Genomic DNA, 15,471 nt, shown 5'->3' on the forward strand with positions numbered 1-15,471 from the left:
GTCTATCCTGTGATCTGATGCCCTCTACTGGCAAGCAGGTGTACATACAGATAGAGCACCAATACATAAAATAAATAATTCTTTAAAAAAAGAAAAGAGGAAGACCTGCCTAGATTGTTCTTCACAATGTATTCAGCATCCTGTGAAGATCCAGCAAGCACTAGACAAATGTATAAAATCAATTTCGAGACATAAAGCTGGTAGATACGGTCGCAGCCTTATGGATGTGTAGACTAGGAGGCCAGGAAGAAAGCCCAGCACCCCCTGGTAGACCAAGGAGCCCAAGTGAGAACAAGATGGAAGGCCTGGAAACGCATCCTCAAATGAAAGAATCAGAGAGCAGTCAACAGTCTGCGGCCAAGGCGGACACAGGCAATGGAGGCCGAGTCATTTCCCATACCTACAAAGCTTAAGGCCACACCTGCCTCATGCTGGCCACACAGTATCCCCAAGAGATGCTTTCAGAGTGGCAGCTCCCATAGCCAGAGTCCAGAAGATTCGGAGAAGAGACTCTGGTCATGAAACCCAAGCACCAGGAGTTTCCCAAGGTTCCCAGCGGGTTTCAGTGTGCAGCCAAGGCCAGAAGCCATGCTTCGAGAGACATTTCAGAGGGAGGTGGGAACTGGGGCATTTACAAAGTATTCAGTAGCCAGAGAAAGTAACGGAGGAAGCGTGGATCGGGGAGGGGAGGAGGTGCGGAAAGGAGAGAAGAATATAAGAGAGAAGAATAAATTAAAAATAAGAAAGAGATGGGGGGAGGCCAAATGTTTAGAGGAAGAAAAGGAAAAGAAAGGCTTAGCTTTCTGCAGACCCACAGTCTGACTGATTTCACACAAACCCATGCCTTCCAGACTTCTCTGATTCCTCAGTGTGTTCTATACATAGTAGGGTGAAATATATAAGAGAAAGAGATTACATGGTTTCTAAGAAGTGTCTTTTAAAATGAGAGCAAAATTGGCACAGTTGGCCAGAAGTTTTGTAGAGTGGTCAAAACTTAAGACTATGCTAGAGAGATGGCTTAGTAGCTAAGAACATTTGCTATTCTTATAGAGGAGTGGAGTTTGATTCCCAACACCTACACTGGATGGTTCACAACTCCCTGTATCTCTGACTAGATTCCCTCTATGGTCACCCATCCAAACACAGGGACACACAGACATATACACAAACCCTCACACGAATAAAAGTCATTCTGTCTTAAAATTTTGAAAATAATTGCTCCAAACTTTTAACTATTTAAAAAGAAATCATTAAATGTATTATGGGCAAAAAAAAGATATGATATTAATAGGAGTTGAGGAGAGGGGCTTCAGTGGGGGGAGGGGGAGACAGGTGTGAGGGAGCAGGACTGAAGCTCAGTGTACGTGTCATAAATAGTTGCTGCCTAACACTTGTGGCAGTGTCTGTGGCCATAATGACTACTGTAATTGGTCTGAAAGGTTCCCATTATAATGAGTGATTCAGGAAAAGTAACTTTATCTCACTTGATCATACCTCCTGAAAAGGAGTTGGGGTTCAATATTATTTATAAAATTAGAAAAAATGGCAAGAGATTGTGGTGCAGGCCTTTTATCCCAGCACTTGGATCACTGGGAGTTCAAAGTCAGCCTGGTCTACATAGTGAGGTCCAGGACAGTCAGAACTGTGTGAAAGACTTCATTTCCAGATGGATGGATGGATGGATGGATGGATGGACAATGGACAGATGTATGGATGGATGAAGGCATGGATGCTTGGCTGGATAGGCGAATGGATAGTAATAATGTATAGAGGGGAAAACAAAACTGATAGATAGTTCAAAGTCAGAAACATAAACATAGGGGGAAAGTCAAACTATTTCATTTCATTTAAACCCAAGTACACACAGTAAGTCGCTGTGGCTCTGGGTCTGCAGACACATGCATATATTGAGAATTCTACTTCCTGTTTCAGCTATTGAACTGGAGTACTCGGTGGATCTCGGGCTGTCGTGGCACCCTCTGCTGAGGGACTGTCTGCCCACCAATGTTGAGTGCAGTCGCTATCACCTGCAGCGGGTCCTGGTGTCAGACACTTTCAACAAGTGGACCAGAATCACTCTGCCCCTCCCTCCCTACACCAGGTATGGCTGCCTCTGCTCATTTCATCCCCACTGTGGTCAGCTTTGGCTAACTTAATAAGAAAAGTGCAAGTCAATACTTATGGTGAAGTTCTGTTTTTCTCTAAATCTAGGATTTTCCTGACTTTTAATGCTAATAATTTTTTTTTTAAAATAATGGCTTATATAAGAAAACACTAGCCATAATGTGACAGAGTCTCCAACTTAATTTAGAGAAGCCAAGACCCACTCATTTAAAAAAAGACCATTGGATACAAAAATAGACTTAAATGGAATCTATTTTTCTGCCATTTAAATCACTGTCAATGTAGCAGTTAGTGGTTTCTTATAAATGGATATAGCAAATAACTGTTTTATAACATTAACCTCTGCCTTTAAAACTTTATTTTGACTATTACTTTGGAATTTGTCACCTGGAGAATGTCCTCTACGAGAAACACGTGTAAGTGCTTCCCTCACCGCACCAGTGGGAAATGGCGAATGGGAATGGTGGAGAAGATGCTGACTCTGCATGCTGTGTGCATTTACTCTCCTGTGTGCGGGTCATGCACAACTACCATTTCCCAGGAGAACAATGTTCCACGATTCCTGCACCATCTAAAGTGGGTGCTAAGCATAAGAAAGCGTTAAAATCATGATTGGCACTCCTGTTCCCCCCCCCCCCCCCCCCCGAGGAAACCTGATTGGCTGCTGACATCAGCAGACCAAAGCCACCAGCACAGAGTAAGGGAGTTATAGTTTGGGCTTATTATTGTCCTGTTGCTTCCCCACAAATGAAGACTGAATAAATCCTCCTAGCAGACAACCATAAAACTCAAGTGTTCATCTAGGACATAATTTTTCTTGGGATTATCATAAATGGAGTGGTTTCTGCCTCTAACCGCCTAGGGCTGCTTACAATTGCTGGCTCAGAGGCAGGAGACTATATTAACTGAGAGCAGAGCTGCCAAGCTTAAACGAGATACGTGAGATTTTGTTGCTTGTTAAAGGTATTGTCGTACATGAATTATTAAGGTGATCTTAATAAGTAACAGGGAAAAAACTCCATTAAGGCAGCCATCTTTTAAGTCTTTATGAGTTCTATGAATTATTATCTGACTACTTGGCAGCATTTTGCAAATAAGTGGCATTCTAAGATTTACTTCAGCTAGTCATTATACCCTTGAGACGTCTACTGAAGAAAAGTAATTATTCCTCATATTTTAATCTGTTTTAATTGTCTCTTGCACATACTCACAAGAAATTTGACCCTTTCAAATGAAACATGGAAAACCTGTGATAAGCATCCACTTTCCCCCTGTCACCATGTGGGAGATACAGTTTGTTACTCTCTTATCCTCAGGGCTCATGCTGTGCAAGGGTCTTAAAGGTGGCTCTGCCTTACCACACGCCCCTCTGAGTAATTCACCAAGAAGTGTATGTAGATGAGGCCCTATCTCTCCTCCCTCTGTTCTCAGTCCAGTGAGCTTTCAAATGTGTTTTTCCTTGTTTAGAATAAAACTGTCAGTGGTAGAACACCTGTGCTTACCGTGTGCGGCCCTCACTTTGATCTCACACAGACAAGACCTTAAACTACCTGACTACCTTAGAAGTTTGGGACTGTGCTGAAGTATCTATGCCGTCTCCCAAGCCTGAGTTTGTAGGCCTTTGCTGGAATTGCTATTTCAGTTTGTAGGTGTTTTTCTATAAACAGACATGGTATTGACAGCTTACAAACGCTTGCTGAGAAGGTCTTAGGAGTGGCCGTGAGCACAAGACAACTGGAGCTTCCTATGGCTTATGCCATGGCTGAGAAGCATCTGCATCCTGTTGGTAATGGGAGTAAACAGAAGATGGCTCCCCACACGATGTCAGGAAACATTTCATCAAGTGGAAGTAGCCAGTCGTCACCAGTAGCAATTGCCTACCCATTCAGTCATATATTTTTTAAAAAAGGACTTTTAATATTTAATTGTATCCTGGAATTTTGTATGTGATGGAGTTATCCCTGTCTCAAAGATCTTTTGGTTCAGTAGGAGGCAGGGGTATTCCCCAGAGATCACCGGCACTCAGAACTAACGATACGATTTAGCCGTGGTGTGATGGAATACTGGAATATCAGATGCTGAGATTGGATATCACAAGGAAATATGACTTGGCCAGGAGGGCCAGAGAATGCTTGCGTGAGAAAGGAATAACTTGGGAATGAGCTGAAGGTAGACTGGGTAAAGAGTAAAGGCAAAGGTATCCTGGCAACTGTGGCAGCAGGAAGTTGGTGTGTCTGAGTTCAGAAACAGAAGGAAGGAAAAAGAGGTGGGGAAAGCGCCAAACCATGAGGACCAGGGTGATTTAAGTTATAGGAATGCTTAAGAGTGCAGGCATAAGGTGTGGTTAGCAAGTGCCAAATTCGGAAAAGCTTATTCTAACAAACAGCCAATGAGAGAGGGTAAGAGTCAAGACTCTCTGAGAGGGAGATGCACACGGACAGACAGATGGACAGACAGAGAGGGACTGGCAGTGTGTTCTCAATGGACATAAAGAGAAATGAAGACTGTTCAGCCTGACAATGAAGAGAACCTTGTACATGGAGGGAGAGGGCAGCGTTGAAGATGACTCCTGCTCTCAGACAGGCAACAACAAATGAACTCGGGTGTTTCTTCCTGAGAAGCAATCATTGGACTAAACACCAGATATCTCATATCCAGGCACTGCTGTGGTAAATCCTAAGAAGTTGACATATTTCTTTATCTTCATTCCTGGCCATATGCATTGGTTAGGTTAGTTCTTCCTGGAAACCTGGCCATTAAATCAAAATGAATGAAGAGCATCAGTGCAGCCTCCCAAGAGAGAGGCTAGAGAGCCCATAGTAATGATATAACACTGTCCTAGCTTCCTTCTCTGCAAAGGATAGAACCTAGTCGGGGAACTGGAAATGACTCGCGCTGTTTATAACTTAACACTTTGCTGGGGAACAGTCTACAAGTGCCACTGATGTTAAAAACTAGGAGTTTGTATTGAAAGTCAGAGTCAGAGGGAGTTTTGTGTAGCGATGTGTCCTGGCTTTGAAGAATTCAGTGGATAAAGAGAACATTCTAAATCAGGGGATCCGGGTGAAGCAGACAGGGACACATGGGCATGTGCCTCAGAGTTACTGTTTAAAGCAGTAAACTGGAAGGAGGTCATTAGTGGACTGGGTTTACTTAAAAAAAAAAAAAAAAAAAGCATTGAATCAAGGCAAGTCGTGGGGACCTGAGTTTGGAGCCTCAGAACCAAGGAAAAGAAGCCAGGCATTATGACAGAATTGTAATCTTGGCACTGAGGCCCAAGACAAGCAGATTTGAATGTGCGAATTCACTGGACAATCACCCTAGCCTACTTAATTCCAGGCCAATGAGAGACCCTGACTCAGAAAACAGACTTGATCCCTAAGGCACCAAAAGTTGTTCTGTGGTCTATACACACACACACACACACACACACACACACACACACACAAACTTCTCCATTGCATGTAAAAGAAAGACTCCCAGGTTTGAAGTTGGAAGTCTATTCATAATGCTGTAGCTGCATCCACTCTCCAGAAGAGAACAGCTGAGTGGAAACGGCTCACAGAGGAGGCAGGAAGACAGAGTCAGAACCCCCTGTCACGAGTTATGTGATTACCCCGTGAGATGTGACAGACATACAGGAAAAGATCAGTGACATCAGCCACAGACAAGAAGAAAAAAGATTCAAATTTTTTCAGGTTTTTTTTTTCTCAATTTTTTAGTGTCTTCAAAAGAACAGTTTTCAGAGCTACCAGAAATAGTTTATTTGGCCTGAGAGCCAGGGAAGAGCCAGATAATTAAACAGCTGTGATCACTGTATTAGTGATGTGCCTTTCCTGCTTACCTCTGGTCCTAGCAAAATGGAACAGGATGGTATGACTTATTGAAAAAGACTAAAGAAAAAACAGGATGAGTTCAAAATCAATTTCATACCCCCCAACCCAAATCTGCCTTCCTCCTCGTTACCAACCAGACTTAAAAATAGCAGGTTAGCTCAAGTGGCATAGGTTCTTGAAGTGTCAGCTGAGAACCAGGGAGTCACTGGAAGGGCAGGTAACTCAACTCCACTGAGAAAGGGCAGCAGGGAGTGGCCACGGTACGGCTCAGGTGAGACTTGGCTATTTTAAGGCAAGGTGAAAATGATCCACTCCCACTGGCCCAGTGACCCAGCTGCTGCATCTTCCTTAAAGATGAACTACAGCACACATGCCAGAAGCTGGGTGCTTTAGCCACGGAAGGAAAGCAACTAAAAATCCATGGGAAGTTAAAGGAGAAATGAGAGGCACGAGAAAGGGCCAGTGTGTGAGGGGCAGGGGTGGTGGTAAAGGGGCGAAAGCAAAGGAAAGCTAAAGAGAAGGGACTTTCTGTGAGACTCCCCACGTACACCTGAGAGTAAAACAACACAACTAAGCCAACACTCGCAGCATTGACTGTGATCTTCAAATAGCCAAGAAGGCCAGGAGTTCCTTTTGTTAACTGAGATTCCTTATCTCTGTCCATTGTTATTCCAATACAACAGGATGTTTGTCATTGTTCAAATGTCCACGCCCCACAGCCTTTGTGAAATGTGAAAGCTAGCTGGAGAGATACTGGGCTAACACGCAGGCTGTCTGCTCCTGTGTTGTTTGATACTTTGAGCATTACTACTATGGCTTGTTGGTATTTTGGGTCCACAAGACATTGTATAAGCCATAGTACTGACTGAATTCCGCATACTGAATATGTTGCTACGTTGGCACTCATGTTAAACAGATTAAAACTATGTCCATGTGTTCTACAGTAGAGGCTCAGAGCCATGTGGACTCCCGACTTCTTACCAAGTTTTTATCAGGGAATTTGATGTTTGACAGGTCTTGTACATATATGTGAGGTATTAAAATGGTTTCACAGCTAAATGGCAGTCTTCCTCCATTGAAAAGGTAAGTTGAACGCTAGAGGAAATCTCTTAGATTCAGTCTAGCTCATTGAGGCCGTCAGTGGGCTTATTCGCTGGAATATTACAGTTTTTATTATTGCTTTCGGTGATTTTTAGCATAGTTTTTTTAAGTGAGTCTGCTTAGAGGTGAAAGCTACCCCTTTTAATTTTGAATTCTGAAATTAAAACTCCTCTGTGCTTTTAAAGGGATTTTTGTTGCCTTTTTTTTTTTATTTACAAAGGAAATATTCGAAGTTAAACAGTCTCCCACGTACTCAGTAGCAAGTTCCGGCCCACTGCCAACGCTGAGTCCTGAGTAACCCGCTTAGCTGACCCCATGCTGTTTCGATGTAAATTCGAGACATCATTTTAGCATTTTAACTGAAAATATTTCAGTGCACGTTACTAGACAGGAAGAGCATTTTGGACAGCTGTGATGTAATTATCACAGCTAAAGACGGCAATTTCTTGTTCATAACTTCTTCAGTATTCATCACTCAGAGTTCCTGGGCTCACAAAGTGTCATGAAGTTTTTGCAACTCAGGATGCAACTCAGGATAATTGCATCAGGCCTCCTCAAAGCTCCCTTGTCTCCAGTCTCACTGAGTGTTATAGGATTTGCTCTGTCGAGGAGGCAGGTCACCAACGCTCTGCTGATGACAGAGATTTGGTGGCTTCTGGGCTAGACCACACCCTGTCTGGTCACACATATACTCTTCAGCACCCACAGAAGTACTCCAAGTCTTAACGTCAAGAGCCTGGGGTTGGCAGCGTGCTGCCGGGATGCTGGCACATCCGGGGTTCCAGCCGCTCATCTCGGTGTTTGCCTTCCCTGAGACCATGTCACACGGTCCTCTCTTCGCTGGTGGAGGGTCGGAAGCATCTGTATACATAGCACCAGACCAACCCCAACAAAGCTCCAGCTCTCTTCCTCCTCTTAGTAGACAGGGCTGGACAAAGAGGTGATCTGCTTTCCCCCATGTTGCCCACTCAGGGGGCCGTACCAGGATACAGGGAAGGTCACTGTTAGTCTCCTCTCCAGAGAAAAGGAAAGCCCAGTAGAGTGGCTCCTGTAAATGCTCCTTTTGCTAACATCGGTTTTGATTTTGTTTTTGTTTTTTTATGAGTTGTGATAAAGTAATCCTGGAGGCTGGATAGACACTATATAGTTAGTGTGTGTGTGTGTGTGTGTGTGTGTGTGTATACAATATATATATACACCAATACCTAGAATAAGTCAAGTGATCCTTGCCTTGTCACACTGGTTTGTTAGTCAGTGTATGACTAAGGCACTGGGCCCCACCATCTTCATTAAGATTAATAGTTAGCTTGAGAATTTCATGTATCTTTTTGAGGGTAAATGTAATATCAGGTAAGATCGGAAAGACTGAGATTGTTAGTTGTGGTTTCTTTCAATGGAGCTCTTAGGACAATGGCAACGAAGTCCTCATGGGTAAATGGAGTCATCCTGCGGAATCTAAGAGTATGAAATGTTTACCAAAACCTGTTAAAAGGTGTGGCCACATCATGGGGGCGGTGCATGGTGTGTTGTCTACAGTAACATATTAATGCCTAGCAATTGATATTTACTAACCTGTACGTTTGAAGCACCTCCAATGGGGAGGAAGTGGTATAAACTTAGAAAGTTAATCAAAAGGAGAGATTTCAAGGGTATGTGAAAGTAAGAAATTTGCTCTGGGGCCCTTTTTCCTCCAACTTCAAGAAGCAGCAGCTGGTAGCGACCAACATTAGACGGGACCGTCAGGATAAGCAACGACACCTGCCAGGGGAGACGCCAGAGCACTCGTAGGTCTTGGTAAACATGAACAACTAATTAATTTTCACAACACCCTTGTGAGTCGGGGAGCAGCGTTTTCCGAGCTTTGCAGATGGGAAAGTGTCAGCACGTAGATCTAAGTGATTTGGCCCCTCTCACAGTGAGGCCAGGCAGGGCTGGGAATAAGTTGTTGCATTGGAAAGGCTTGAAGGTTGAATTCAACTTCCACATTCTCTCTCTGAATCGATATTGCACTTCTTCCCTTTAATGAAAGTGCTTCCTCTTCCTGAAAAATAATAATGGATGATGTGTTTGCCTGTGAGTACCTGACTACCAGATATCGCTATTCCTAAGAATATAAAACCATTGCAATGCATTTCAAAAGGGGGGCTCGGAAATTGTCACATCTGCCTCTTCATTGTGTTGAAATAATTCACTTGCTCACCATGAACATAGAGTTCACTGGGGCCAGAGAACACATTAGAGCACTCGCTCATCTTTAGACCCACTGGCCAACTCCAGTTTCAGTACAGTCTTCACATGATCTCCTACTGATTCCTTTTCTGTGGAACTCGAGAGAGAGGCATAAACTGAAAAGGGGCGGGGTTGGACGTCTCCACCGACACCTCCAGCAATTCATCTGGCTCTTAAATCTCCTGTGCACTCTTTCTGTGCAGAGGCTGCCCAGACTGTGACTGAACAAAACCAGTCATCAAAAAGCCACCACCTGCCAGGCAGCCCGTGCCACCTTTCCTCCAGCAGCCATTACACTGCTGTCCCTGCACCGCTGCCCCAGTTCCCCCTCAGCCACCTGCAAGGTGCCTTCTCTTTGCTATTTCTGGGAATCTTTTACGTTGGTAATAATCTTTCAGTCGATGTTTATGAAATCCCATTTATAAGTGTCACAGACAGTGAAACGAGGAACAGAGAGAATAATTAGCAAAAGAAACTGCTTTAAAAATGGACACTTTATAAGGTGACAAGGGCTTTAGAAAACGTGTGTGTGTGATATTGAGAACAGGGAAAGTTATTACTTGTTATTATCAATAAGCACTGAGGACACACAGCAATATTCCTTGCCATTCAGAAAATTTGTAATAAAATCAAAAGGCAGAATGAATTATGTGCAGGCTGGCGCCATCTCAGACTGGATGGTTAGGAAGCTGTGAACCTGTACTGCTCCACTGGGTTACAAGGAGCTGCTGTATAGAAACAGAATAGCAATAAGCCCAGTCATTTATAAGAGCAGAGCCGCTGAGATGCACAGCAGTGGTGGGGCGGCCTCAGCAGAACGTGGTTCCCTGTGCAAACAGTGCCTCCTGAATATCAGCTCCCTGTCCCTGTAGAGCGCCGCTCAGGGCTGAGCCAGAAGGATCTGCCCCACATGCTGCCTTATGACTTAACGTGCCAGGAAGGAACTGCATGGCCTTGAAATATATGTACATACGTGCTAAACTGTGTTAAACAGCACATAAGAGCAGATTGCCATGGGTCTGAATAATATGAAGCAAATGCAGATTTTAAAAGGGTCAGAAAAAAAAAGTCTCTTTGAGGACTGACGTTTCCTGTGAGACCCTAAAGGAGCTGCAGCGATAGAGTGAGCAGAGAGAGGGAGCACTCCTCTCGAGGGGAAAACACAAATGCAGAAAGGTGGGAACGAATTCCGTGTGCTCTGGAACCCTCGAGGAGTGAGGAGAGATGTTTAAGATGGCCAGAGGAAGGGAGCAGAAGAGAGGCCCTGCTCACCCACAGGCTACGGACACGGCTTGGTGTGTACACACAGTGCAATGTGAAGTGAAAGCTCTGAGCTGAGGAAACGCCTCTGCTGTCTGTGTGTGTGTGGGGGGGGGGGGGGGGGAGCTGGAGAGCTCGGACTGTGAGAAGTCAGCTTGGGCCAAGATGTTCAGGACATGTACTGGACTGGATTTCCAGAATGAAAATCTTCGTTCTAGGCTGTTCTTCTTTTTTGATTATTGACCAAATTTTATGTATGTGTCTTTGATTAGAAAATGTAAGACTTTTGCTGTTATTTCATCTTTTTTCCCTTCCTGAAACATCTATTTCCCAATCAAAATATTAAGTCTTTTAGTGTAAAATGTACATGGCTCAGTAACCACAATTCACTCCCCTATAAGTTTTGCATGTGTCCTGGGTATTGTTTGGATCTTACTGCCATCTAGTGGCCGTGAACACAGTTTTTGTTTGTTTGTTTGTTTGTGTGCTGAACAAGATTTTCTCCAAACTGTGAAGGAGAGGTGTAGCAAGTTCTGGAATGGAGAACTTCTAGGTTACATGTATTGATTTCATAAAATAAGCCCGGCTTTATTTCTTACCCCCTCTCTTCTCCATATATAATTATCTAGGGTTTCATTGACCTCTCTGTTTTATGTTTACCCTGTCCCTAAGGCTTCCATTCAGAGATCGGCTCCTGAATGCTGAGTGAGATGAATGCGTGTGTCACTGCACAAAAGTATCTTGCCCTCGAGAGCAGGGAAAAGCATGAAACCCAGCCTGCATTCTATTCTAAGTTAGAGGCAGAAGGGTTACAGTCGCTCAAGGACAGGCATCTTTCTCCCAGTTTACAGCCCTGATGTCTCTGTACAGTGGCTTCCATGCAAAACTCAGACCTTTATAGTTCCCCCGAGGCTTCTGGTTTTAGGATCAGCCTATGATGTAGCCTTCTTTTACAAGACCCAGCAAGATCCTGGGGAGCAAAAGGCATGCTGAATCTATTTATTTGGCTTAGTACTGTTAACCAGAGGTTTGCATGGGCTGTTGCAATAATGAATGTTCTTTTGAAAATAGGACTGGGAGCGTGTGCCTTTGGGTTGTCCTCTTCGAGAGTCCCTGAATACATTTCCTTCACTGTAAATCTCTTCTTCTTCCAAGGTCTCAAGCCACTCGTTTCCGCTGGCACCAGCCTGCGCCCTTTGACAAGCAGCAGACGTGGGCGATAGACAACGTCTACATTGGGGATGGCTGCCTAGACATGTGCAGTGGTCACGGGAGATGCGTCCAGGGAAGCTGTGTGTAAGCTGGAATATTTCTTATGTCTAACTATCTTGGCTTATTCCATTCAGGGGCTTTCTAGAACTGGTTTTGACATCACTCCCAAGTGACTAGCTTTTGCATTTTCCTGAGGTACAATACTGAGCTCTCAGTGGAACTGATGGCCACTGTAACTACTTTCCTTTAGTGATTATAGCACCTGAACGACCGCTACATTGTCAAGAGAAAGTGCAACTGTAATTGACAATATTCATTTTTTAATTCTGTTTCTGTGATACATTTGAGCCTTGAAAAAGATGATAGAAAAGTGCTTGCATTTGTTGGGGTTTAGTTGATAACTCTCATGTTGTTTGCACAATAAAATATAAATGTATCTGACCAATTTATGAGGCATATTTCACAGAAAACCCTCTACAGCATTCTCATAGATCTTTAGAAACTTTGGTAAATCTACATTTTAAGCATTTGGATAGATGTGTATACATATACATACACACATGTACACATGTGTACACATGTACACGTGCACTACAGCCTTTTATGCTTCATTTTCTAAAATTGTGCTGTTTGACTGAGTGTACAGACGCTAATAGAGAATGCATATTATCTTTCCCACTAATCTATAGACATGGAAAAATGTGGCTTCCATGCAATGGAATCAATGATTGTATCCCATCTCCAGGATGACTCTGAAGAGCCCTGGGCAGCCTCCCCAAACAGAGCTGAGAACTCTGTCCAGGGATGGCGATGATTATCCCAAGCCTGGCTGCTGCTGTTTAGCACACAGCCACTTGGTTCTTAAATCGCTGGGCGCCTCTGTGAAAGAGAACAGTTCCGTATATTATTATCCGCCAGAAATGTGGTTGGACAGCTGCAGTCCTACAGGCTATGAGTCAGGACTTTAGTACATTGTTTAAACTTGTTTCTTTCCCTCCAAGCAGCCTGGAGGGGGTTAATTCAACCTGCAGTGTTGTTAGGGAAAGCAGGTGATCTTTAGCACAGTTCTGGGACTCTGAAGAGCAGTAACCCCTCATGACCCCAGACTAGGAAACCGTTGGCCTCCATGATGTGGGAACGCTCTGCTGTATATGCTCCATAATGCTGGCTTTCTCTGGTGCTGACTCTGCCTTTCTCTTTCCTCACCCAGCTGCGATGAGCAGTGGGGGGGCCTGTACTGTGACGAGCCTGAGACCGCCCTCCCCACCCAACTCAAAGACAACTTCAACAGAGCCCCCTCCAACCAGCACTGGCTGACTGTGAACGGTGGGAAGCTGAGTACTGTGTGTGGAGCTGTGGCTTCCGGCCTGGCGCTCCATTTCAGCGGGGTAAGAGCTGCCCTAGTGGTTTCCCTTTTCTCTGTCCTCTAGGCTCCCCACAAGTCCCATAAGTCCCTTTTAAAGTTTAATCAGCCAATCAAGATGCAATTTCCTTCAATGCTTGGTCATGATCTGAACTTTCAACTTTACACAAATCAGACAGCATTGAGCATTTGCAGGATTTTCCTACTGAAAACTTGAGACTATTTAATAGCTCAAGTCAGCACAGGGAATATTTAAGAACACATTTTTAAAGAACTTACACAGATTTCCATCCTGAGAAAGAGGTGCCTGTGCAGTGATGTGTGTGTGTGTGGGGGGGGGGGGGTTCCATTTGGATCAAGTTGGAAAACACTTCAGCCCACCACACACACGTTTGGGATTAAAGAGTGAAAATCTGGGAAATGAACTTCAGCGTTCCTTGGATGGATTAACGACTATTAGAGAAAACATTCCAGGAAGAGTAACTTGTCAGTAATTACTGAACATTTGTATTTGCAGTATACTATTTTGTGTGTTGCAGAAGCAATATTTAAAAAAACTTTCTTAAAGTGGTGGTGCACGCCTTTAATCCCAGCACTTGGGAGGCAGAAGCAGACAGATTTCTGAGTTCCAGGCCAGCCTGGTCTACAGAGTGAGTTCCAGGACAGCCAGGGCTACACAGAGAAACCCTGTCTTGGAAAAACAAACAAAAACAAAACAAAACAAAAACTTTCTTTTGAAAAAGTTATATTCATTCTATTTTGCTGCTAGATTTTACCTTTTTAAAAGCATATTGTCTCTAGTATCATGATTAGATAGGCAAATTCATTTTAAAAAATAACCAATTCACACTCAACTCTTTATTTTAACTGTACTCTATTGCAGAGTTTATATTGGTGCCAAAGAAGTAGCCATATATTATATATATCCAGTATTCTACCCAGGAGTAACGAAGTATGTGTGTGTGTGTGTGTGTGTGTGTGTGTGTGTGTGTGTGTGTGTATACATACTAGTGCAGAGTGTAGGGCTGGGTTGAGGGTAGAAATTAGGAACAAGATCTCCAGAGCTTACTGGCCAACAAGTCTAGCCAATCAGTGAACTCCAGGCTCAGTGAGAGTCTCTGTTCAAAAAATGAGGTGAAGCATGATAGAGAGAGACACCCAACATTTACCTCCGACCTCTGCCTGCATGTGTACACGTGTGAGTATGCACATGTGTGAAAACTTAACCTCATGTACCCGTGTGGACTCACACAAAACAACACACGCATTTAAATAAATAAATACATTGTTAAACATTTTGAAGGGCATTGCAACTCTCTTGCTATAATTAAATCATGTAAGTATTTCAGTTGTAGTTATTTTTACTATTTTATTAAAAAGAGTTATGTCTGAGGGCTAACTCGAGGGCTCAGGGCTTAAGAGCATTTGCTGTGCTTCCAGAGGACCTGAGTTTGATTCCCAGACCCACATGGTGGGTCACAACTATCAGTAACTCCAATTCCAGGGGATCTAACATTTATACACATAAACGTAAATAAAATAAAATAAATAGTTAGGTCAAAATGTTACTTCATTAATAACTTGTGCTTTTAGCAAATGCTAATAGATGAAAATACATTAATAAAAATGGTGCATACTTACTTTAATTCCAACTTTTAACTTTGCCTGTATTATATAACGTAATATGTAATATATAACATATAATTCATGTAAGAGAGCTAATAACAACCGCATGAACCCTGCACTACAAAAGCGATATCCAGGAGAGAGAAAGAGCAAAGCTGTAGTGTGCGGGATCAGAAATCAAGGCTGCTGCTCACTGCTGCTCCCCCCCCCCCCCCCCCCCCCCCCCGTCTGCTTCTTTCCTCAGGGCTGTAGCCGGTTATTAGTCACTGTGGATCTGAACCTCACTAATGCTGAGTTTATCCAGTTTTACTTCATGTACGGATGCCTTATTACACCGAGCAATCGTAACCAGGGCGTCCTGCTGGAGTACTCCGTCAACGGAGGCATCACCTGGAACTTGCTCATGGAGATTTTCTATGACCAGTACAGCAAACCTGGGTTCGTATCTGTTCTACCATCAATAACTAGGATGTTGAGGAAAACTGCTTAGTAGGGTTACTAATAACCAGTCAAAATGCTTTTAGTAAAGCTGCCAGTGTCCAGTCTCGAGGCCTGGGCGGGGAACCACAGTTTATTCATCAGTAAAGGACACCTCTAAGACGGGAAAAAAAAAAAACAGGGAGAGCTTTCTAGGCTACACAACCACTAATCAAGTTTTTATTTTAAGAACAATTAACTTACTTTCACACCCCAGAGTAAGATTAATTGCTAGATCATAAT

General features: G+C 43.6%; 1 protein-coding gene across 1 annotated transcript in view; it reads left to right on the top strand.

Annotated features, from left to right (window-relative positions):
* Positions 1-15,471, top strand: part of Reln (reelin) — a 437,924-nt gene that overhangs the window by 385,362 nt on the left and 37,091 nt on the right. The window contains exons 46-49 of the mRNA XM_052173082.1: positions 1,933-2,101; positions 11,706-11,846; positions 12,973-13,150; positions 14,996-15,189. Of these exons, the coding sequence (XP_052029042.1) occupies positions 1,933-2,101; positions 11,706-11,846; positions 12,973-13,150; positions 14,996-15,189 (682 nt within the window). The remainder of the gene's footprint in view (positions 1-1,932; positions 2,102-11,705; positions 11,847-12,972; positions 13,151-14,995; positions 15,190-15,471) is intronic.

This window comes from Apodemus sylvaticus, chromosome 2 (assembly GCF_947179515.1).
Source record: "Apodemus sylvaticus chromosome 2, mApoSyl1.1, whole genome shotgun sequence".
In the NCBI taxonomy this organism is placed as follows: Eukaryota; Metazoa; Chordata; class Mammalia; order Rodentia; family Muridae; genus Apodemus; species Apodemus sylvaticus.